Source organism: Drosophila kikkawai, chromosome 2R, assembly GCF_030179895.1.
Source record: "Drosophila kikkawai strain 14028-0561.14 chromosome 2R, DkikHiC1v2, whole genome shotgun sequence".
NCBI lineage: Eukaryota > Metazoa > Arthropoda > Insecta > Diptera > Drosophilidae > Drosophila > Drosophila kikkawai.
Window position 1 is genome coordinate 23,735,234 of NC_091729.1, and position 25,406 is coordinate 23,760,639.

Sequence of the window (25,406 nt, forward strand, 5' to 3'; positions counted from 1 at the left end):
GTTGACAAACTACAAAATAATAATGTGGCATTCATTGTTGTCCTCCTAGGGAAACGACGGGGGAAGTCTCTCTCTGGTATTGTCATGCAGAGGAGACAAGATATTTACACAATTACTTACATTCTCTGAATATGGGGATATTTTCACATACAGATTTCCCATTTTGAATTTACGTACAAAGCTAATTTATCATTTCGTCGTCGGTGCCTGGAAACTGTAAAAAACGCGATGTGTTTTGTGTCCCCACTGAATGGGGATGCCAATATCCCGGCCTGTGCATAAGTATTATAACCGCAAAATAAATAACAAATATAACAAACGATGACGGGGGACCCTGGGACCGAACCGAACCCAAAAGCTAAAGCCAAACCCCAACGTCGATTGAAGCTGTCAACGGGTACGCACAATAAAAACCTTTTGTCCAAACTGCGTGAGATACTTTTAACTGCATGGGATCCGATGGATGTGGATGTGGATATAGCTGGGGCTGGTCCGAGCCATATGGACATGGGCAAGTGCCTAATTATGTGGCCAAGTCAATTTGTTCAGCGTTCGACCCACTCGGAGTGGTCGTCGCTATGCCGCTTTTGCTTTTTTGTTTGACTTTTCTCGCTGCGGGCAAACAATAAATGTTTTGTAGTGATTAAAAAGTAGTGTGAAATCGATTATACGTACTCACATTAACCGGCCCCAGGGTCCCGGACCCTCGTACCCGTACATCACCTCCTGCTCCTCACTCGCTTCTTGGACCGGATATATCCGATCTCCGTCACTCCGACTCCGAACCGTGTCAATATTTGGCCGACTTTAGCGATACATGTTAATTCCTGTTAATCGTTGAGAGTCGGTTATTTTTGATCTCGCAACTGCGTCAACTTGATGTCCACACGGGGTCTTTTTGGATTAATAGAAAAGGTAGGGGAAGCCTTTTTTTTAACAATATTTGATTTCTTCAAAAATCACATATCCGTTTCCGCCAACAAGAATAGTAAGTAATTGGTTGCTAAAGGGGTTATAAGAAGGTTTACTTAGTGATTCACAATACACGAAATTGTTTTAGCTTAAGGTGTATTTAATTTACTGAAAAGTTTATTCATGCTGATCAGGAATATATATGATTTATAGGCTCTAAAATGACTCTTTCACCCTGCAAGGGTATAAAAAATAGGTTTCAATCAAGTTTTATATAGGTTTATTACCTATATATGATATATCCGAGTATATATATTTTGTATCTTTCATATTTTACATTTAACATGCCATATAGACATTAACTAGCGTCCTCTACAGGCTGACAGTGTTTCAAATATTGTGGAAAACGGAAAAGAAAAGCTTTAAAAGCTTTTGCTGTCGATAAAACCGCTTTCATTTTCACCACTTTTGCTTCATAAATATCAGAAAATAAAATATATCCATGGAATTTGTATAAATGTATAGTTTTATTTAAAGAAATCATTACAGATCAACAAATATCTTAAATATAAAGCCTAAAAGCATGCAAAACCCTTCAGAAAAACACCTTAAAGTATGCTAAAAAAAGCAAATACTTATTTCAAAGTACCCAAAGTACCTTCTCATAACTGGTAGCCCAGCCCCTCCGATATGCTCATAAAGGGAGTTTATGATTCAATAAATTCAGTAAACGCTGTCTGCCTTTCACAGCCCACAGAGCTGTTTGGCAATTGATTTTATCTACAATAGTAACAATATCTATAATATACCACAAATACTCCCCCAATAAAAGCGTTGCCGATAAATGATGGCAAAGTACACATATCAATATCGGCATAGAATTATTGGAGCAGCGTTGGATATATAGAGAGAGAAACCCTGGTTAACCCCCCTTGGTGGAACCCTAAAAACACCCACAATCGAACATAATCAAATGTGGAACCGATCTCTGCGTCAGTGGGGATATATACAAATTGTGTTTCGATATAAATCCATATAGATAAAGGTCAAAACTAGCTTGCACTGGGCGAAAACAAAGGTTAGGCATTCATACAATATATCTAACTCAATTACACCGTCAATTATAAGACTCTTATGGCCCCAAAAAGCGCCACAAGAGATCTCATCAAGTGAGCTGACCCTCTGCGTCTGTAGTTCAGCAAAAAATCTGTGGAATCAAAACAAAAGCCGAAAAAATAGTGGAAATTTTTGGGACTCGACTAACCGGATACCGAGCAGACAAATCTATCTTGAGGGACAAGTAAAGTAGAGAGGTTTAGATATAAGGGGAAGTGATAGGTTCTACTATCTTAAGGGTAAAGTCAAGGTGAACTTTTGGCAAAGAGATAGAGGAGCTTCACTAACTATAACCAACTTTATAGTATATCTTTTTGTCTAAAATTAAAGTTCTAGTTAGAGAGTATAGACTGTCTGTCACTATCTAGATTAACTCCAATGGGGAATTTTCCAATTTAGCCTGACGGAAGTTCCCCTGAACCCATGATCATACCCTATACCCTATCTATATCGAATATACCTCCCCCTGGGCTATTAAAAGGTATCGTGTCTAATGGCACTTGTGTAGTTTTTGTTTTGTTTTGTTTTTTTGTGTATTTGTTGCTGCCTTGATTTTATGGCCTGCCTTTTTGCGATATTTGATTTTGATGGGTGCTCAGCGGGGCGACAGTGTTTACTCTCAGTCAGTCAGTTGATCGGTCGAAATAAACTCACATGCGAGGCGACGCAACGCACCGGCGCATGCAGATACAGATACAGCTACGAACTCGTTCCGCAGATACAGATACAACGTCCGCGAGTCAAGAGTCCGAATTCGCACGACACGCAGCGCGCAGTGGTGGAGTTGTGCAGGCAAAAAAAATTACCATTGCAAACGGGAAATTCAATTAGTTGTCAAGTGAAATACAAAGGCAAACCAAGGAAAAGTAAATAAACAATAAAATCACAAGTAAAACTAAAAGTAAAAGTGCGAAGAAATGCCAACGCAACAACAACAGTCGACGGTTCTCGGTCAGCAAATAAAGATGGGCAGCGAGACAGGTGCCAGTGCAGGTGCAGGAGGTACGAGCGGGTCTAATGCCAAACAAAAGCCCAAAAGGTGTGATATTATTTGCTATTATTTATATTACAACATTCGCTTATTTCGTACATCAACAATTTGACACACTTTCGCGTGCCACGTTGCGTATACGCAATATTCGCGTCACGTGCCTAAAGTGTGTTTGTTGAAAAGAAAAAAAAAACAGAAAAACCGCCGAAACAAAATATATTTTTGGCCAAGAACCAAAGTGCAAATAAGAAAAACAACAACAACAAGAAAATGCCGCTGAATTGTTTATTTATTTAGCATTTTCGCAGGCCGTCAAACCAGTTATTTGTGTTTTTTGGCTAACGAGCCAACGCTAGACGAAAATGATGTGTCCATAAATCAAAGAGAGTCTGGGCTTGGACCAGAAATTAAGCATAAAAAATAAGTAAAGTGGATCGTTGGCGGGATAAAAATCAATCCCACCATCCGTGTTCCAAGGCATCTCTTTGATTCGTCGCGGTTTCATTGAGTTTATTTTTATTAATCTCCGCTCGGAGCGCGTTAAATTGCTTCTACCTCGATCGATCGATCGATTGTGTTGTATAATTTATTTGTGAACTTCAAAAGTTCCGATGGTCTATGCAAATCATTGAGGTGCATGTCGCATCGTTTAAGGTGCGCGTCATAAAGGCTAACCGTTTGGTGTCAAAGCGGCACGCGAGTGTCAGGGCCACAAGGAAATCCGTTATGGAAAGCCTTCGATCTATAAGTGACGCGTTGAGTGATAAGTGTTATCTCGAGAGAGACAGAGAGGAAACTCTGGGTAAGTTTTCCAGTCACCTTGAAGGTAAGTGTAAACAAAATAAAAATCAATTAAAGGTAAACAAATGTAGGTTAAAACTATAGTACTAACTCTTATCGGGTATATAGAAAATAAGGGCCACTTGAAAACAATATCAGGTGTTATTGTGATTTCATCTATAAGTACATATAATCATGATGATTATCATCGTTTAGCTGGCTTGGATTTTGTCATCTGTTGATTTGACTCTGATGTCGGCTTCCTAATAGTTTCGATAATTGCTTAAAATGATAGTTAAATAAGCCTTAGGCCAACACATTTTTGCCTAATTATATTTATTTAGCATTTTATAATGTGCCATTATGAGAATTATGGGGCTTTGTAATAGTTTAGGCCAAGCTGTGTGATGATTGTGTGGGTTTAAATATGGTCTTTGTACTCAAAAGCATTTTGTTAACTTGCTTAATTATTTAACTTTGGGTAAACAATGATGGGAGAGCTGTCTTAAGTAAGATGAGTCTTTTGTCAATTATTTCATCTGAACAATTAAAGGCTATAAAGCTTATAATTGTATGTTATTAAAGTGTATTTATATCACTTTGTTATTTATAGCTTGTTCCGGCTGTTTGATTCATTTAAGCTTTTTTTTTTTACTATATTTAAACTTTTTGGTTTTGTTTACAAAAGAATATAAAAATGCAAGTTTTGTAAGAAGACTATATGCAAAGTTTCATTCACATAGCTTTAAAACTGAGGGACTAATTTGCGTAGAAACGGACAGACGGACATGGCTAGATCGACTGGGCTGTTGATGCTGTTCCTCAACATAGGCACTGCTTATGCGGAAGCTGGTCTTAAAACTGCTTGTCTAAACACTGCTTATAAAGCCATTCTCTGCTCGACACTGCTTAACACTGCTTGAACCTGCTTGCCGACTGCGCAGCTCTTTCTACTTGGTATATCTGCACAACCTAATGCCAAGCTAATATTTACACGAATTAAATTACCCGCTATCGCTATCAAAAGCTCCCATCACTGCCAGCTGGAGCGATAAGAGCCGAACTTTTGACGCTGACGCAGCAGGCTGCTGCTGCCTCTGCTCCCTCTGCCTCTGCTGCTGCTGCTGCCTCTTCTCCCGCTGCCTCTGCTGCTGCTGTTTCCTCTGCTCCCTCTGCCTCTGCTGCAGCTGTTTCCTCTGCTCCCGCTGCCTCTGCTGCTGCTGTGTCCTCTGCTTTTGCCGCTGCTTTTTTCTCTGCTTCTGCTGCTGAGCAAGCAGTAGCTTGTTGCTGCTTGTTATGCGGCAGCAATATAATAATACGCCATGGTGTCCGCCGCAGGCGGCGACGTCGGCAGCGCCCACTGCTTCGTTCGATCGCGCGTATTTTTTAGCTCCAGGCGTTTTTTTTTGCTCAATAGCAAACAACCGATCGACCACGACGCAGGTTAGTTGGTCTCCCCGTGACTACCCAGTGTGTGTGTGTGTGTGTGCGTGCTGTGAGTGCCTTGGTGTGCGTTAATTAATTAGCAAACTTGTCTTAAAATTCCCCCCCAAAAACAAGAGCAAAAGAAGAAAGGCTGCTGCGATTTTTTTGATATAAAAAGGTTTGCGGTTCGTTGACAGGCGTCGAACAAAATGTGTATCGCGTTTTTGGCGGTTTTAATATAATTTTTGTAAATATCTCTGAAGCTGAAGCTGAAGCTGGCTTCCTGGTGATAAATTAAAAGCTGTGACAAGTTAATGGAATCTTTCCATACCAACCCTGAGGAGAGAGAAAGAGTGCGTGTGCTTATAAATGTGGATTTTATTCAAATATTCAGACTCAGACTTGGTGAATTGGTTATCTCAGTCTCCCCCTTTAACTTTCCATTTCTCGTTATCGCCTGTCTATAGCCCAGGGCATATTGCATATTCAGGCAGTATCTCCATAAAATGCGGTAGTAGGAACCCGAACCCCTTTCCTCCCACGGCGCCTGATCAGACTAGCTAAGAACAATTGAAAACACCTAAGCACATTGCCATTGCACATATAATATTTAATTAAAAATTGTTGTTTATCAACTGGCAGATTATTGACTTGTAATTATGTGCATTATTTAGCATTTGCACCTGATGATAGATAGATAGCTAAGCTAAGCTAGTGATCCCACACGATTGCACAACCTTGAGACCGGGGTAATTATTAGACAAAGCCAAATTGTAATGCAGCCGGGAATCGAGTTAATTTTTATATATTTATTCTGGCCAAGTTTACGACATTATGTCTTGTGCATTTGACATTCATTTAACACTTGCTTGTACAATTTCTTTACCGGAGAATGTTTATTTTTATAAAAGTGTGCCACTGTTTTTTTTTCTTTCGGGGTTTTTTTGGAAAATGTTTCTACGCATACATTTGTCTGCTGCTCTACTTTAAATGCTAGACTGTATATACATATATAAATGTGTAGAGTTGTTGTTTTTTTTTTTATACTAATTAGACGTCGGCTCGTGGGCAAGTCTTATCAAAATTATCATTGAAAAATAAGTATAGCAACACGATTGCCGGGGTCACTTCGATTCAATAAAGTGAAAATAAAGGCCTGATAAGTAAAGGCAAATGGAATGCTACATGCTAGACCCATAATTCTTGGATCAGGCGATTTTTGCATAGTTTTTGTAGAAGCTAAATTGATCAGTTTCTAAGACTTTAAGACTGGGAAATATGCGTTGCGCAATATACTCCTACTCACTGAAAAATAATAATAAAAAAACCAAACAAGCACATACTTTTTTCGGCTGCCTCGAAGGTCAAACAGTTCCGATAAAGAAGTTGTTAGTTAGCTTGATCTTGGCAGCAGCTTGTTCTGTGAATGGAAACCAAACCAAAACCAAACCAGATTTTATATAAGTTTTTTTTTGACACATGCCTTTGATTATGAGCCACTACTCACGGGTTAAACGATAATTTAGTGCTAATCAAATTTGATAAATCAATCAAGCGCGTTTGATCGCGTGCCCAGGCGCTAAGTTAATAACTCTATTAAACGGAAATTTGGGTCTTTGGACAATATGTAGTGTCATCATATGATCAGGAAACTGGTTGTAGACACAATCTTTCTATGTTAAATCCGATCCAGTTTGTAACATTGTGATTTTTCACAGTCCGTTGATGTCATTCAAGCCCACAGCTGTTATATTTGTGCTTGGCAAACCGTGAAACAGAAATGTGATTAACTTAGTTGCTCCCTCCTACCAGAACTTGATAAGGTGTTCTCGGGGTTATCAATGGGGGCCCCACGACCGTCATTGAGCAAAGTTTAGTCCCAGTTTCTAGTCCGTTTCGTTTCTAATTCCTTGTTGCATAATTCATTGGCTGACTAAGCTCTTATCGACTTGGTATTATCTGCTAAACCTGCTATATAAATATATGTTAGAAGAAAGCTTATAAATAGTCTTGACATCGCACCATAAATTTGCTGATCGACGGGCCCTCTGGAAAATTCTTAGCCTAGGTCAATGCTAGTCTCTATCAGCTCTGGTGACAGTTCTCTAATAAAGAGCTATTTGTTAGTAATTAACAAATCGTCTGCCCCACAATGGGCATATAATTGTAAAGCTTTCCACAAATAATAATGAGCAATCAAGTTTCAAGTGGCCAACCTCGTGGTGTGCTGATAAGCCCCAGAGAGCCCCTAATTTTAGCCGCAAATCAGGGAAATCAAGGAAACTTCAACGCACACCTGACTGTTGTTATTGTTGTTGTTTGAGGGACGGGATCTCTTCTTATTTTTTCGGCTGCCCCCTTAATCATGGCCATAAACCTGGTCCATAAATTAAATGGGCCTATGCCCCGTGGTAGTCTGTGGTTGCGCAACCCGAGCGTCAACACTTGCCATTTTGGCCTGATAAGCCGGATAGATAAGAGCTGCCTTACGGGAGGCGGAGGCTGCATCCAGATCAATGGAAACTAAAGCTTCCGCCACGAGTCGTAATGGGTTTTAATTACGTTTCGTTTGACAATTGAAATGTGGAATGAAAGCAGGGTAAAATATGACAATAGAGGGCACTGAATAGGGTATCTCTAGGTATAGGGTATAGCCTCTAAAAAGTAAATAAAAATATTTTAAAATTATTTTGTATATTAAAAATTGTATTCCTGGCTTTTTATAAGGTCTAAAAGTAGGCTAAAACATATTATATTTTAAAGAAAAAGCCTATTTGCAATTTATTTGAAATAAATAGGTTTTATATTTAATTAATGATAAATAAATGAATGAAATAATTATAAATAAAATTGATAATTTAATCATAAATTAAAAATATATATTTCGATTATTTTAAACCAATTAAAATAAAGTCTAAAAGTATGCTACATGGAGTTAAACCTTAGATAGATAGATAGCTATGTGGAAGTAGTAGATAGACTTCTATCTTATAGCAAACTTTTAGATACTATTTCAATAAATTTATATTTTATAGATTTTTTTTTGGTATTTATTTAAATTCCAGTATATACCTTATATATACCTTATATTTTGTAATTATTTTAGCTTTAACATTACATTTTTAATGCCACACCGTCAAGAAATATTTGATATATATCTACGCATTTTATGGCTTCATAATACTACTAAAAGTCCACCCCACCCTTCCTCTGGAAGCACAACTTATAAACGCATAAAAAACGACTAGATATGAGTATAGTTTCTCTTTCAAAAAAAAGTATGTCCGATCATTATCAGACTTTGGAATGGCCATAATAAATGCCGGGGCGATGTCAAAAGTCTGACGGGCAAATCCGATTTGAGTTGGCCCAATTATGGCCAAATTAAGCCGATCGAATTAGTATGCCGCCGCCGCCGTCGCATCATCACTCAGGTGCCTTTGCTTATCGCTTATCAGCAGCCATCACCTGTTGCCCGATGACAGTGGTTGTGGTTTATAGTTTATTGACCCCAAACAAGCACAACGTAAAAATCACTTCTTAAGCAGCCAAACAATAACTATTATCACACAAAGTATGGCATATATCGCCGATTGATTAGTGGCTCTTCAGGCTAACAGGTTTTTTACGATGCGCTTCTGGCTAAACTTTTATGGCAAAGCGATAAACGTAAATTCAGGCTCTTAAAAAACAGAGCAAATGATAAGGAAGCTCGTAGCCCTAGAAGCTCTCTCTCCATATAGAAGCTCTCTTTGATAAAGCTAAGCTGGAGAACTCCCCACGAAGCTTGTGGCACAAAAAGCTCGGGATTCTATGCTAATTAACAGAGCTCATTTCCGCCGTTAAAATATATACAGATATATGGTAAGATCTTGCCGAAAATATAACCATAGAACCTCCCCAGTCACGTTCCATCACTTAGCCGGGCAATGAAAATAGATGATGAAGTTTATCGCCAATTAGGGCCCTGCGGCAATATCGATGATCGGATCGTGGCCCATGCAGCGATCCCATGAATGATACGTGATCCTTCTGGGCAAATGGAAAATATATATGGTAATAAACCAAGTATATATAGTAGGTGGTAATTAAATTATTAACATTCGATGTTGGGGAGATGCGTAACAAATCTGTGTGATTTATTTTTAACATTTTTTTAGTCCATCGCGTGTTTATTGTTTAGACTTTTAATACCTTATGCCTTCTGCCAAAACGTGTCGCTCTCTGCCAAGCGTACAGTAAATGTCAATAAGTTGGCCAAACATTTGCTCTTGGCCAAAAGCCAAAACGTTTTTCTCACCAATTGTTCGGGGGGAAAGCAACAAAGAAATAATAAATAATAGAAAAGTAAAGAAAGCTACAAGTAATTGTTTAAATATTTTATATATTAGGTGAGGTCAGTGAGGGTCACTAAAAATATCACTAAAAGATCCCAGAGTTCACCTGGGCTATCGTGCCACGCTTATGCAACAAACACCGTGCCTTGCAAACACATTTATTTATTTTTTTAATTTTAATTTATTGCCACAATCGCTCCAATTGTTATTGAGACATTTAACGCGAATTGCGTGCAATTTGATCGACAGCCCGTGCTGAGATTTGCCGTGATTTGTTTGCCATAACATTGCGTAGCACGCAATGCCCAGCAGTGCAACTTCAATTGCTGCAATTGTCAATTGCAATTGATAGGGAGATCTCGGTGTGGCCATGGTAATTGATAGTGTCGGTCACTCTCTGTTATCAATCTGCCGAGCGATGCAGCTTCAATTGTTCACCAGCAGCAGCGTCACGCACTCGCACACATGGCAATCGTGATGTGATCCATCCACCGCCCCCTGTTCATGCTCTGAAAAAATTGTTAAATAATATTATATATATTTCGGAGTTTAATTATCAGGTTTCTATATTTAACTTGGTTTTTTATTGGACTTTACAATTTCTTCATTTAAAATTAAAACAAAAAAATGTAATTAAATACAAAAAAAAAAAAAACAATAACTTCAAGAAATTACTTTGACGTATTAATTTTCAACTAAAAAATGCTTTATTTTATTAAAATTCATATTAAAAAACCAACACAAACTCAGCACTTTATCTTAAGGAAACGCCTAGGTTTTTGGTTGTCTTTTATATATATTTTTAAAATCCATATCCCCGCGTAGTTTGATAATTTTTAATATTATATTCTTAATCTTTAAGAGCTTTAAAAATCAATAAAAATCATTTCTAATGTTCCGTAAAATTCACAAAATAAACTCGCAGATCAGAGATCACTCTCAAGTTCAAGTGGCTACCCATCTGCTGGAATATTATCTAGACTTTATCTATATTATTTCTCACATTTTTACAAAATATATATATTTTGTTATATTGCTCCAGAGATGGATTATGGCCCAGAGAGCACAAGTGGCTAGGAGAGCGGCCAGCGGTAGCTTTTTAAGATGCTCATAAATTCTGGACACTTGACTTTTTTATGCTCTGCCGCCAGTAGGATTTGCTAATTTCCCTAGCTGCTAGTGTGTGTGTGTGTGTGCTGTGACTCTCTCACTCTCACTCTCTCACGGATGCTAAAAATGGGCTTTTGATTTACGCAATATTATATAGATATAGATATAAATATTTGTCTTTGGCGACTCCAACGCCTCAGATTGACATTGACAGTCCCGCAGTCGCTGTGTAAATTCAACACTCGCTCCGCGCGTTAACACTTGGATATAAGATTAAAAAAATATAGCGTGATTTTTTGTTAATACTTTAAATTAAAAAAATAAAATAAGACAAGTGTCAAAATGAGTCGTGAGATCCGTGAACGGTAAATATTTGCATTTAAAAGAGGGATATAGATAAAGAGGCAACAATTTTTGCCAGAAATTATAAGAAATATAAATTATATGTATAAAGATATAATAGTTCTTAAAGGAATATGAACAGAAAAAAATATATAAAAAAAATATCAATTCTTAAAATAAATAAATTCAAACAAAATTTCTAAACATTATTATAAAGAAATAACAATTACTTAAAGAATCTGGCCAGAAATAAAATTTATTAAAAAGTTCAAAGAAATTATGTGAAAATATACATATGTACGTCTGGAAAGTCTTTTAAAATTATGAGTGTTTTTCTAAAAGGAATACGCATACAGTATATGTATAAATAAATACCAATCCTTAGGAAAATATTAACCAAAAAAATATATACAAACAACATTTCTTAGAAGAATAGATTTGGATATATAATTCAAAAGAAAGTTCTTAGAAATTAGACAAACATACTATATAAGTATTTTAAAAATCATTAAAAATATGATACATTTTTACAAGGAATAAAAATAATATAATAAATTTTAAAAACATAATTTGTAGAAAGAAATTTAAACTAAAAGGTTTTTCAGATATTAAAATAAAGCCTCGTGTTAGTGGTGGCAAGAAACACATTCAATATACATAGTTCCTGGATCTATGAAACCACAAACATAAAATTCTATATATAGAATATTAATCTATTAATTTCTATATATTTTATAGGAAGAGTATTATTTATTTATTTATTTATCTAAAGCTAACAAATAGTATTAAACTAAGAGCTAACTATGGGTAAAGAGCCATAGCATCTAAGGCCTTTGGCTCGCGGTTTGTGTTGGTTTAGTTGTATTTACATTAATTACATTGATACAACGAATAGATATTTACAAAAGAATAACATAAACATACATACATAGGTGGAATCATACATAATTTATATTTACAGCGGCTTCATATTTTGTAGGTAATTTTACAGTTGTCTAGGAACTTGAGGATGTTTTTGGAGTTTTTATTTGAGGGGTTGGCTATTGTGGAGATAGGGTCAGGGTTGTGGAGGAGTAAGGAACGTTGTGTGGTAATGGCAGGGCAAGTGCAAATGATATGTCGAAGATTTACTTCGGCATTGTTGCACATTGGACACAGGTTGTTTTTTGTTTTGTCAATATAGTGAGCGTTTGTTAAGTATGTGTGTCCAAGTCTGAGTCGGGTGATGATGATTTGCTCTCTTCTGTTTAGGGAAGAGTTTCTTAAGGGCTGGTTTGTTGTTGATAATCTGCTGATTTCTTGGTACCAGTCAGACGTGCGTAGTTGTGATTGTTTTTCAAGAAGTGATATTTTTAAGAAATGAGATATATCGTTTGAGTTATAGTTAGCGGTGTACGTTAAGGGGGATTTGGTGGCAAGTTTAGCTGCTTTATCAGCGCTTTCATTGCCCACTATTCCCATGTGACTAGGGATCCAGATGAGTTTAATTTTCGGAAAGTGTTGGGTGATCATGTTTCTAATGGAGGCCGGGTAGTGAGCGTGGTTGTTTTGGTTGGTGATAGCGGAAACTGCTGATAGGGAGTCGGTGCAAATGGCATATTTGCCTGGCAATTTTATGTAAATTTGCATGGCTTCCTGGATCGCTATTATCTCGCTCGAAAGTACTGAGGAGTAAATAGGTAGGAGTCCGCTTTTAATTGTTTCGTTTTCACTTGTAATGCTGTAGGTTGTTATGCCGGAGGATTTGCAACCGTCCGTATAAATAAAGGTGTGGTTAGGGTAGGAGAGTTTCAGGGAGTGGAAGAGTTGTTGGAATACAATTGGGGCTGTTGTGTTTTTATTAAATTTTGAGAGGGAGGTGTCTGTTGCTTTGAGGACATTGGACATGTTGAATTTCTTACAGGTATTTTTCTTTATTGGGAGGTAAGGGATGGAGTTGGCTTTACATATCTTTACTATTTCGTCTATTGTGCTGGGGTATCTGTAGGTCTTTTTTGCTGCTTTGGTAAGGGTTTTTAATGGTGTGTCTTTGGCCTGGATTAAGTTTTTGGAGAGTTTGCCGATGAGGAAGTCTCTTTTGTGCTCAATTGTATTGATGCCGGCTTCTGTCAGTAAATTGTTTATGGGTGTGGAGCGGAATGCCCCCAATGCTGATCTAATTGCTGCGTTTAGTGGGGTTTTTAGGCGATTGAGTTGGGATTTGGGTGCGCGTCCATATATAGGAAGACAGAAGTCTATTTTTGAAACAAGAATTGATTTGACGATTTGGATTAGGGTTGTTGTGTCTGTGTTGTATTTGAGAGAGGAAAGGTGTTTAATTATCCCTAGAGGTTTGGCAAGTTCTGATTTTAATTTGTTGATGTGGGAGTTCCAGTTGTATCTATTGTTTATTGTAAGTCCTAAAATTTTAAGAGTGTTTGTGATTGGGATTTGTGAGTCACCTGAGATTATCTTGGCTTTGCAATTGTGTTTGTGGCAGATATGTATTATTTGGCATTTTTCCTTTGAAAGGACTGAACCGGATTTTGAGCACCATTCATCAATTTGGTTAAAGGTGGTTGAAAGGTTGGTTGTGGGATTTTTATGTTTATTGTGTTGGATGATGAGGTGGAAGTCGTCAGCATAAGCACATAATTTAATATCTTTTGAGATTGAAATTATGTTAGATAATGAATTGTATGCTATCAGGAAGAGAATTACTGAGATCGGTGAGCCTTGTGGTATGCCATTGTTTAGGGGGAATGTATCTGAGAGGAATTTTCCAGATTTAGCTATGATTTTCCTATTTGACATAAAGTGTTTTATGTAGTTTATGGTTTTTTGTCCTATTTTCCAGTTGTGTAGTTGGTGGATGATGGTGTGGATGCCTATTCTATCAAATGCTTTGGTGAAATCCAGCGATATGATTGAGAGGTGCTTTTTTAAGGCAATGGATCTGTAGGCTAGGTGGTCTACGTAGAGTAGACAATCTAGTACAGATTTGCCTCTTTTGAAGCCGAATTGGCTGTTGTGTATGAGATCGTTATTTAAAACGAACCACCACAATCTTTTAGCCATAATTTTGTCCAGAACTTTAGCTAGGCATGGATTTAATGAGATGGGCCTGTACGATGTTACATCCGTTTTGGGTTTTTGCGGCTTAGCTATGGGTAGGACGAGACTAAGTTTAAATGATTGTGGGATGTGGGTGGAGAGGATGATGTTGAAGTGGTTGATTATTCTATATTTAACAGCGATAGGTAGGTTTTTAATCATTGGGTAGGAAATTCGGTCGAAACCTGGCGTGTTACCTCTTAAGGAGTTTAGAGCGGCTGAGAATTCTGTAAGGGTTATGTCCTTTTCAATTTCTATGGCTGTCTTAGAGGGCTGGTATGTGATGTTGGTATTCAGGCTGTGTTTGTTAAGTTGGAATTGGGAGGAGAAATTATTGTCTTCGGCTTGATCTGACCAAGTTAGAGCAAAGGCATTTGCGATTTCAGTTTGGTTAGTTGTTTCGATGGGGTTGCAAATGCAGTGAATGTGTTTTTGCGGATGAAGGCCGCAAAGTCTTTTTATGTTGGCCCACGTTTTCGTAGGGTCGGAAAATTGGTTAATGTTTGTTGTGAATTTGAGAATGGAAGCTTTTTTTGCTTCCCTAACTGCTCTTTTAAGTTTAGCGTTGGCTTTTTTGTATTCAATGTTGTTGTGATTGTTTATGTCCCTTTTTAATTTGTTCCATTTTTTGGATTTGTCCTTTTTGAGAAGTGTTAACTCTTTGTTCCACCAGGGAACAGTTCGATTGAGGGAAAAGGTGGAGTTTTGAGGAATGGAAAAGTGGGCACTTTCGATAATAATTTTTTTTATAAGGGCAGCTTCGCGATTGACGTTTGAGCTTGGTTTAAATTGAGGTGAATTATTGAGGTCGGAGGCTATTTTTCTGAATAGGTCCCAGTCTGCGGATTGGAGTTTGAATAAGGGTTTTGACATAAAGTTAGGAGAAGTTTGGTCGTTAAACATGGATATTAGTATAGGGAAGTGATCGCTGCCATATAGGTCATCTAGCACTTTCCATTGGATTTCAGGGGCTATGTACGCTGAGGCAAAAGATAAATCTATGTGTGTGAAGGTCTTATGGGTGGAAAAATGAGTGGGGGATTTGTCGTTGAGGAGGATGTAGTCAGATTTGTCTATGTATTCGGCTATAATTTTACCTCTACTGTTTTGTTTTGGTGAACCCCAGTACGGGTGCCAACTGTTAAAGTCACCCAGCACTAGCGTGTGGGCATTATTTTGCGGGTCAAGGATGTTTTCTAGATTTTTAGAATTAAATGTTTTGGTGGGAGATATGTAGGCAGATATTATAGTGAATTTGATTTTGGAGTGTATATTAACTCCGACTGCGTCGAAGTCTGCGTTCAGTGGAATTTGGTTTTGGGTAATGGAATTATGGATGAGGAGGGCAGCGCCGCCAAAGCTATTGCTGTTGTTGACGCTGGTGTAGAGTGTGTAGTTAATTGGGGTGGGGAGTGAGGAGAGGTTTGATAAATGGGTTTCTTGTAGGGCTATAATGTGTGGGTTTTGATCTTTAATTAACATTTGTAGTTCAGTATAATTATTTCTATAGCCGTGTATGTTCCATTGTATAACTTTTAGCATATTGATTTGATTAATATAAATGTGTACTTATAGATAAGGATAAATGGTAATAGTATGTGGTATCTAATTGATTTATTGATCTGGACTTATAGCGGATATGGATTTAAGTTTTGCTCTAGTCAATATTGAGCTCTGTTCAGTTTTCAATAGTCGTTTGGTTTTATTTGATGTGTTTAGGGGGAGAATTTTTGTTAATTTCTTTTTGGTGGGGTCGGGCTGGGAGGTGCTGGGTGTTTCCAATTCTGTTGACATGGGTTCGTCTGAGCTGAGGTTCGTTGCGTTAGGTAGGTCGAATTCGTTTGGTGTGTAGCTTACTGTTTTTCTGCTAGTTGATGGTTGTGCTTGGATTGCGTTTGGTGTGTTTGATTTAGCTGCTGAAGAGTATAAAGAGCCATCGTGGTGTCGTTTGTTGTAGATGGACCAGGCTGACCTGGTATCGACTTTCTCTAGCGTCTTGATTGCCTGGACTTCCTTGTTGGACAAGAAAATTGGGCATGCTCTGTTGCGGGCGTGGTGGTTAGTCTCGGGAAGCTTTTTAGTGGTGCAGTTAATGCAGTTAGGGGCGTTTTGGCATATTTCTGCGTTGGCGTAATTTACGTGGGCTGGGAGTCCACAGTTTGCACAGGTTGGAGGGTTCTTGCAGAACTTAGCGGTATGACCGAAGTGGAGGCAGTTGTTGCAGCGCATTGGGGGTGGAATGTAAGGTCGTACCTGAACTTTCTCGTATCCAATGTATAGTGATTCTGGTAGGTTGGTTAGTTTGAAAGTAATTTTGATAAGTCCGGTTTCATTTTGTTGTGATTTGGCGAATGGTTGTCCAGGGATATTTTTGTAGATTTTTTCTACGGCTTCAACCTTTTGCGATTTGAGATTTTCCAATATTTCTTGCTCATCAATTCCTCTTAAGTCGTTTGAATAAATTATTCCTCTAGTAGAGTTAAGGCTTCGGTGTTCAGTAATTTTTATGGGTATAATGTGGGATGGTATATTTGTAGGCATGGTCTCTAGTTTCATTAGTTTTTCGGCTTGTAGTTTGTTTTTGGTTTTAATAAGTAGATTGCCGTCCTTGGTTTTTTTGCAACTAATAACTTCTCCTTGAATTGCAAAATCGATGGTCTTTTTGACGATGAATGGTGATATCTCAGCTAGGTGTTTGGTATGCTCATCTGTACTCGTTGCGATTAGGAATATTCCGTCGGGAGGGTGTTTCCTCCAGATGTCCGGAGGTTCGAACATGTTTGGGGTCAACAAACTATAAGGTTGCTTAAAGTTGCCGAAATTGATTGCTGCTTCGCTCGAAATGTAGATAAGAGGTCGCTATCTTTTCGTCTGCTTTATGCTTGGATGCTGCGCTACGTAAACGTTTCGCGGAAGAACACTACCGATCGCTTGGGCTGTCGAATGTGAACTGGAGGAAGAGTATTATTAATTATTGGTAATTAATATATATTTTAAAACATTGAAAAATACAAATAACAAATTCAATTAGAAGAACCTCTTTATATTTTTTATAGAATATTAACTTTGTGAGTTCTTAGTTGCCAAAACCTAACTTCTCCAAATTGTACAAAAATATATATAAAGAAAATCCATTTAATTCTTATATTCGTTTCTCCAAAGACTCTCCCAAAAGTATGTGAACTGATCACAACTCCAAAATACAGATAAACGCAATAAAAAATGGATTAAGTTGCTCAGAATTTCTTTTTTTGGGAAGGTACCACCTCAAGTGGTACTCCTACACAACCGATAAGAGCCACAAAGATTGGTCTATTGTTTTATGGCCATGCTTTGATTTAGTCTTTTTTTATTCGGCAATTTATCTATGAACTCGACGATTGACAGCTGAACAGGCAATCGCAAGAGCTTCTGTTAAATATAGTAGGCTATACCTCTTCCTGTGGGACACACACGCTCCGTGCTAATCTGGTTTCAGTTGCTTTGTGACAATGCCAATGTGCGCATCGTGAATTTTGTGTTTTCGATCAAAAAAATCAAGTTATATTTGAGTGGAAAAAATCGATGACATGTCAACGAACCGCGAACAGCAGCAGCAGGAGCAGAGGGTGCCTGTGGATCTCCAGGGGGTGGAAAGAAGTTCAGATATTAACCAAGAAGAACTCAAGAAAAGGTCTCTCAGAAAACTATAAACAAGATAAAGATATAGTAGGTATATCTATATAGTAAGGCAGCTTGTGCTGGAGATTAAAATATAATTAAAAAGCTTAGGGAAACGATACAATGGCCCAGAGATACGATATGATGGATGGGGCGCAGGGTTAAGCTGGGAGAGCGGAGTAACAGCAAAGGGGGTTGGTTTTTTTTGTTGGCTCTCTAGTTCTAATATTTTCTAACCATTTCCCTGCGACCCCTTTTCAGTTGCTGTAAGGTATTCAAAATGAAAGGATCGACGTTGGACAAAATCTGCGCCTTTCTGGGCGAACTCATCGGCACTGGCATCCTGGTCTTCCTCGGCTGCATGGGCTGCGTGAAGACGGACTTGTTTGCCAACAATCATCTCCAGATAGTCCTGAACTTTGGCTTTGCCGTCCTGATTGCCATCCAGTGCTTTGGCTGTGTTTCGGGTGCCCATCTGAATCCTGCTGTGACAGTGGCTGCCTATATTTATGACATGGTCACGCTGCCCATGGCCTTTGCCTACTTTGTGGCCCAGATGCTGGGTGCCTTTATTGGCTATGGATTGCTGAAGGTCCTGCTGCCCACGGAAACCATTAACACAGGCGCTGGTCTGTGCGTGACCTTGCCCCATGCCACTGTCACGGATGCCCAGGGCTTTGGCATTGAGTTCGTGATCACCTCCATCCTGGTCATCGTCTGCTGCGGCGTCTGGGATCCCCGCAATGCCAAGTTCCATGACTCGGTGGCCATACGCTTTGGTCTGGCCATTGCCTGTCTGGCCTGTGCTGCTGTAAGTCTTTTTGAGGAGAGTCTTGTTTTTATTTAAAATTTAAAATTTCCTTTTTTTAGGGTCCCTTCACTGGCGCCAGCATGAACCCTGCCAGGTCCTTTGCCCCCGCCTTGTGGAACTATCACTTTGAAAAGAATTGGATCTACTGGCTGGCTCCCTTGAGCTCTGCCGCTTTGACTGCCTATGCCTACAAGATTGTCTTCCGACGGGAGGTGGTCGAGGCGGAGATCTCCGCCAATGAGAAACTGCGCCACTTGGAGGATGTCCAGCTGTCGTAGATGCCAAAGACACATTGCTGTGGGAGGAAAGCCTTAACTAATTTACTTTTTAATCTAAGACGCCGAATTTTATATTAATGCATTCATTGTACGCTATTTTATTGGGGTTTGCCAGGGGTTTTATTTTGTTACAAAAGCCTAAGGTTTTGGTAGCTAGATAATTCTTGGCTGATACCCCGATTGCCTTCAATTATAATAAAGAACATCGAGATTTTTAAAATATTCTAAAGAAATGTGGTTTTTAATTAACAAAATAGAACAAATAGAAATAGAAATAAAAGAAAATAGAAGTCTAAGGTTCTTAATTACTTTTAAACTAAAATAAAATAGGAGTGGCATTTTGAAAACCCAATTGTCATATTACAAAGTCCATTTAGTTTGCAGAAAAACATTGTCATTGAATACAACCCTTGTTATGGCAAGTCATAAGTTTTTTCTTAATATTTTAAATGCCTTCAAATCGACCAATCAAAATGCTAAATAAAGTCTTAATGAAAAGACTTAAAAAAGTAATACCGTCTTGACACAAGAGACTATAAATGATGTACGTATTGCCCAGAATTATGGCATGTTAGTGAGTTTAAATTGGACTACAAACTGCAGACGTATGATAATGCGGGATTTTCTTACCTCACTCGGAAAATCCTGGAAATGCAGAGGGGCTTTACTGTGAGGTAGAGGGAGGAGGTTGCTATGAAAAGTGGCAGGGAGGTGGACTTGTGATACCAAGAAGTGTTGTCCAAGGCTTGGCGCCCCGTTCGCCGTCCGATAAAAATCTTAATGAGATAAGATTGAGCACAAATCGGCAGTGGCGCTTATCAGGCCGATAATTATGGCTGAGCAAAGCCCCCGAAAATGCCAGGAAGCCAAAGCCCCCATGATGAAGTGATCTATCTGGGTCTGGGGTATGGGGTCTCGGGTCTCGGGTCTGTTGGTCTGCCCTGAAATCTGCGCTCGATAATTAGCATTAAGGTTTTATAATGGATATTGATTGATTGCCTTTGTGGCCAATTTGGGAGGCACAGCTCTGGGCTACGAGCTGCTGGCTTCGTTGGTAGCAGCAGTAGTGTTCTTCGGTCAGCATGTCGCAACAGAAGCAAAAGTCGCAGGAGTCCAAATTTGGCAGCAATTCCCCCTCCCGATGGCGAGTCCAAGAGAGCCATCGAGTGGCAATTGCCTCCTTTTTTGGTGAACTGGTGGCCACCGCCATGTTCGTCTTTGTGGCCTGCATGGGTTGTGTTCAAACACCCTTCTTTGGCAATTCGCACTTCCGGAGCGGTTTGACCTTCGGCCTGGCCATACTCATAGCCATTCAGTGTTTTGGTTCCGTTTCCGGTGCCCATCTTAACCCGGCCATCACCCTGGCTGCCTGGATCTATGGCGTTATAGGTTGGTTAAAGGCCATTGCTTATCTCATTGCCCAGGCGGCGGGAGCTCTGATTGGCTACGGTCTACTGGTGGCCGTTCTGCCCCAGGATGCCATCAAGGGTGTGGATAATCCCGCCGGGGCTTGTGTCACCGTTTTGGCTCCGGAGATCAGCGAACTGCAGGGCGTGTTCATTGAGTTTTTGATCACCTGCTGCCTGGTTATGGTGGCCTGTTCGGTCTGGGATCCGAGAAACAAACGGTTCCAAGACTCGGTGGCCGTGAAATTCGGTCTAACAGTGTCCTGTCTGATCCTCACAGCGGTTGGTATTTATCTGGGAATTTATTGGAAATTTGAATTTGAGGTTTTCTTCATTATTTTTTTAGGGTCTCTTCACGGGCGCCAGCATGAATCCAACGAGATCGCTGGGACCCGCTGTATGGAACAACTCCTGGGCGGCTCATTGGGTGTACTGGGTGGGTCCTTTGGTGGCCGGAGCAGTGACCTCGGTGGTCTACAGAATCTGTTTCAAGGGCGACGAAGAGATTGATCTAAGGAACTCCAATGCCCAGATCCGGATGATCGGAGAAGTGGTGGTCCAATGAACATATTAATTTATGCTTTAGCTGTACTGTTAGAATTTTAAGCGAAATAAATATATATACCGATTGTTCAGGTAAAGATTGTTAAATACAATAAAATACAAATAAAATGTATATATAAATATTAACAAAATGTCACTCAATATTAATTAATTATCCCACAAATGGATGAACCATTTTATTAAATCAAAATAAAAGAAAAATCATTGCCATCAGAGACAGGTCCTATTATATTACAGTTTGAATATTAAAAATAAAAAATAATAAATAAAAAATAGAAGAGCAAAAAGAGAAAGAAGAGTAATTCATTTAAAAGAAATTTTAAGAAGTTTAAGAAATATTAAACAAAGGAACACGATAATTAAAATGAATTTTAAAATATAAAGAACAAGTACAAAAAAAAAGAGTAAAGAAAAATCATTGCCATCCGAGACAGGTCCTATTTATATTACAATTTATAAGTTTCAAATAAAACAACAAAAAATAAAGAAGACGAAGAGGATGAAGATAAGGTAGGGACAAAATAAAAATAATAAACAAAAATCAAAAAATAATGAAAATGAAGATGTTGATGTATGACAAAATAAATTATAAAGAATCAACTAAAAAAAAGAACAACATAATTAAATAAATAAAAAACAAAAACAAAATAAAATTTCTTGGAATAAGAAGTGTTCCCTTCAAAGGGAAGGAGACGACTGAAGCTATGTCGCAGAGCTCGACAGCAGGTCAACTCGGACTTACAGGGTTGTCTGCCACATATATATCGATAAATAGTTACATATGTATATCGATTACAATAAGGATAACTGTCAGGATTGTCAAACTTATTCCTACAGGGTTTCCACACATTTGGTTAATTTTAAATATTTGTTTTTACTACGAATTGCTAGCATACATTTGGGATGACTGCATATATTTAAGGTTTTTTGGGGGCTCGTTGTTTTGCCTTGTGTGTGTGAGACAGAAATAAACACACAATTTAATAAGAAACTACCAAAGAACCAACAAAAATTATAAAGATTAAAAAATATTCATTAATAAAGTTGCCCACAAGGTAAACCCTTGAATGGCTCAATTGCTGATAAGCTATTGCCAGGCACGATGATGATGATGTTTATTTACTTGTAAATCATTTAAAATGTAACACTAATCGATGGAATTTTTTAATGCCAACTGTCCTACTATATCTCTGAACCGAAGATAGTCCGTATCACAAGTGCAAATTGCCTCGAAGGTGCCACTAGACCAACGTCATAAGGCTAAACGTCAGGTGAATGGGCCCACGAAGCCGAATATGTTCGCCAATACTTGAGCAAATACAGCTGTATATATGTTTATATATATTTGTAGTATATAGAACAGTCTGCTGCCTGATAACTCAACTCGACTCGAGACGATTAGAAGGCCTGATAATTGCTCTACGAGATTGTCGGCGATTAAGAACCGTCCATATATATATATGTAGTATATGATCCGCACCCATTGAGCCATCCGCTGGAGTGCACTCCAGTCCGAGTTGAACCACGTCCACGTTCGGGTTAATTGTTCCGTCTACTCCTACCTGGCATTATGGCTACGACCACGAGGTGATCTTTTAATCAAAAAACACAAAAAGTGCAACTTGTGAAGTGGAGATTACGATTTATCTTAAAGGATTTCCTTTTAAAAGGACTTTAATTGTGTTAAAAATATAGATTTTAAGTTAATAAATAGTCTTGAATTCCTGGAAATATAAAAGATACATTTTAATGCAATTTTATTTTAATATTTTATTTTTATATTTTTTGTAATTATTTAACTTTAGTTTATTGAGTTACCTTATAAATTATTATCAAATAATAAACAATAACCTCTTCAAGTTTAGTGACATCAAGCAATTTGTTAAGCCCAATGGGACACTCAAAGTCCACGTGATATATAACTGATTGTTTACTTTTTAATAATAAATAATGTTATTGATTATAGCGTCTTAATACCTGAATTGTCTATACAATTATTTCTAGAATTGTTCTACTAACCTATTTCTTTATCTTAAAATGTATTCTCCATAAATCATCTATTGAATTAGATATATAATATTCCCGATGGACTTTAAAATTTAAATACATTTTATTTTATACCACTTTCCCATTGTTTTAACTTTAAATATTTAAAATTCCTTTTACTAACTTTACCTTAACTCTTCCCTCTTTTCCAGCCGCTCATCCTGCTGGCTTTTGCAGCGCCGCCAGCTGGACAACATCTCCACAGTCGTGGCCGAAATGATAGCCACCGCCATGTTGATGTTCCTAGGGTGCATGGGCTGTGTCCAGAACTCCGTGTTCACCAACTCGAACTTCCAGAGTGCCGTCAACTTTGGCTTTGTGGTGCTGATCTGCATCCAGTGCTTTGGCTGTGTGTGTGGCGCTCACCTGAATCCCGCCGTCACCTTGGCCACCTATGTCTACGATATGATCTCACTGCCCATGGCCCTGGCCTACTTTGTGGCCCAGATGGTGGGCGCCTTCATAGGCTATGGCCTGCTCAAGGCTGTGCTGCCTGAGAATGCCATATATAGCACGGATACACCCGATGGCGTGTGTTTAACATCTCTGAATAGCACTCTGACCAGTTGGCAGGGTCTGGCCATTGAGTTCCTAATCACCTGCGTCCTCATCTCTATTTGCTGTGGTGTCTGGGATCCAAGGAATGCCACGAAACAGGATTCGGTGCCAGTGCGGTTTGGATTGGCCATTGCCTGTCTTTCACTAACGGCGGTAGGTTTTTTATGGGGAAGCATATTGGAATTATATTAATATTATATTATAAAGAATTTTTTTGGGGAGATTGAAGCTTTTTTAACTTGTAGAAGAAGTTCTTTTGATGATATTTATAAACATTTAAAGCTTCTACAAATTTCTTATCAATATATAAATAATATATTTCTTGAAAATGCCAAAAGCAATCAGTCCAAGTTCAAATTAATTGTTAGTAAAGATAACATTCCTTCAAACTTGACACATATCAGTTAAATTACTTTCAAGATTAACCAAAATCAGTCTAATATATGTAGGATTTTTTACTAGAAATAAAACAAGAGAAACTAGAAATAGGATATCTAAATAATACAGTTCTTCCTTTATTTTAAATCTAAAAAAACAAATAATACAGTTCACAAACCTCTTTTTATAATAAACCAACCTTACTCTTTTCCCCAAAAAACAGGGCCAACTTACTGGAGCCAGCATGAATCCTGCCCGATCCTTTGCCCCGGCCATTTGGAATGGAGCCTGGGACAATCACTGGATCTACTGGGTGGGACCCATGGCTGGATCTCTGGTCACCTCCGTGATATATAAATTCGCCTTCCGGCGAGAGGTGGACGAGGACGCTGAACTGGAAGAGTCCACCATGTCAACGAAACGAGTCTCCGAGGCGGAATTTGCATAGATAGGATTTTAGGGATCTAATCCCCCGTTTTATTGTTTAAGTTGAAAGCGGTTGTAGTTTTTTAAGTTCGTACAAAATAAATACCTTAAATGAAATCTTAAGGCGGCAGACGTCGTCTTTGCCGTCATAATCATAATGTAAATGCTACTATATATGCTTATCTGAGCGAGATTGCCTCCATGCCACCGCAAACTGCTTATCGTTAATATTTAATTGCACATACACTTGATCAAATAAACCACACACACGGTAGCCACAATTACCTTTTACAGCTTGAGGTTTCCGTGTTTGAATGGGCTTTTGCAGGGATCTATAGCATGGCATATATGCGTTTTGCCAGATTTTTGGCATCATAATAGATGCCAACAACTGACCGGTTAGCTGTAACCAAACCAGGCCGGGATGGCCCTGAACAAGTGTCTTGACAGGATTTATAGAGCCTCCAGTTAATTGAACCTGGAAAGGAGAAGAGAAAACTATCAAGAACTGGGATTAGATTCATTTGAAGGCTTAAACTTACCCCCACAAAACTGCAGGCGGTCACTAGAAGTTCCCTACGAAGACTGCCCAAGTACATCCAGCCACAACTCCGTATATCCCACAGGGCACAATATCCCAGCACATTAACCGAGGTCAATAGCCACTCAATGGCCACAATCTGGATGGAGCTGTCCAAGGGTTCGTTTTGGCAAACAATCTGAGCTCCTTCCTGGGGCAGGATTCGCATCAAGAGGAGATACCCCAGGCCAGCTCCCAACACCTGGCAGGCCACATATATCAGCATCAATTTGGAGGCTAGGTAGCCCATAAAGTAGCAGGAGATCGAGACACAGGGATTGGCATGGGCGCCGGACACAAATCGAAAGATGTACATCAACACAAGGGATACATTCTTAATATCCTTGTCCTTCACATCTTCAATGCCGCCGACCAGGATCACTAGGGTAGTGGCCATCAGCTCACTGGCCCCTCTTGTAAATGTACAAAAATCGCCAACCATTTGTAAGTTCCTTACTTTTCACAGAAAATTTGTAACAAAAAAAAAGGATATGCAAAAATAATCTATGAAACTAGGACCAAAATTACTTGTGTATGTGTGTGCCTGCAGTGTAGAAAACAATGTGTTTGAATGATCGGAAAGCCATTAAAAT

At 38.7% G+C, this 25,406-nt stretch overlaps 4 protein-coding genes and 1 long non-coding RNA gene across 7 annotated transcripts; 3 read left to right on the forward strand and 2 right to left on the reverse strand.

The window, feature by feature from the left end:
• Positions 1-29: 29 nt before the first annotated feature.
• LOC138927975 (uncharacterized) lies at positions 30-5,307 on the reverse strand. 2 transcript variants are annotated; one of them, XR_011444447.1, is made up of 3 exons: positions 4,808-5,307; positions 680-1,003; positions 30-612 (listed from the first exon to the last, which is right to left on the reverse strand). It is a non-coding gene; the product is annotated as an uncharacterized lncRNA (long non-coding RNA). The 2 variants fall into 2 exon arrangements; XR_011444448.1 differs by having other exon boundaries at positions 676-1,003.
• Eglp2 (Entomoglyceroporin 2) lies at positions 2,686-24,532 on the forward strand. Of its 2 annotated transcripts, none has more exons than XM_017169285.3 (3): positions 2,686-3,067; positions 23,024-23,582; positions 24,031-24,532. In XM_017169285.3, exons 1-3 carry the CDS (start codon positions 2,946-2,948, stop codon positions 24,253-24,255), a joined length of 906 nt encoding a protein of 301 aa, XP_017024774.1. In that variant the 5' UTR covers positions 2,686-2,945; the 3' UTR covers positions 24,256-24,532. The 2 variants fall into 2 exon arrangements, with proteins under 2 accessions (XP_017024774.1, XP_017024775.1); XM_017169286.3 differs by lacking the exon at positions 2,686-3,067 and adding an exon at positions 22,302-22,412.
• Positions 5,149-19,088, forward strand: Eglp4 (Entomoglyceroporin 4). The gene is made up of 3 exons (XM_017169289.3): positions 5,149-5,242; positions 18,028-18,577; positions 18,637-19,088. Exons 2-3 carry the CDS (start codon positions 18,047-18,049, stop codon positions 18,853-18,855), a joined length of 750 nt encoding a protein of 249 aa, XP_017024778.1. The 5' UTR covers positions 5,149-5,242; positions 18,028-18,046; the 3' UTR covers positions 18,856-19,088.
• Eglp3 (Entomoglyceroporin 3) lies at positions 19,938-20,926 on the forward strand. The gene is made up of 2 exons (XM_017169287.2): positions 19,938-20,543; positions 20,608-20,926. The coding sequence occupies exons 1-2, from the start codon at positions 19,938-19,940 to the stop codon at positions 20,824-20,826; spliced, it is 825 nt and encodes a 274-aa protein (XP_017024776.1). The 3' UTR covers positions 20,827-20,926.
• Positions 24,247-25,384, reverse strand: Eglp1 (Entomoglyceroporin 1). Its single transcript, XM_017169288.3, has 2 exons — positions 24,776-25,384; positions 24,247-24,711 (listed from the first exon to the last, which is right to left on the reverse strand). The coding sequence occupies exons 1-2, from the start codon at positions 25,253-25,255 to the stop codon at positions 24,403-24,405; spliced, it is 789 nt and encodes a 262-aa protein (XP_017024777.1). The 5' UTR covers positions 25,256-25,384; the 3' UTR covers positions 24,247-24,402.
• Between the last annotated feature and the right edge of the window lie 22 nt (positions 25,385-25,406).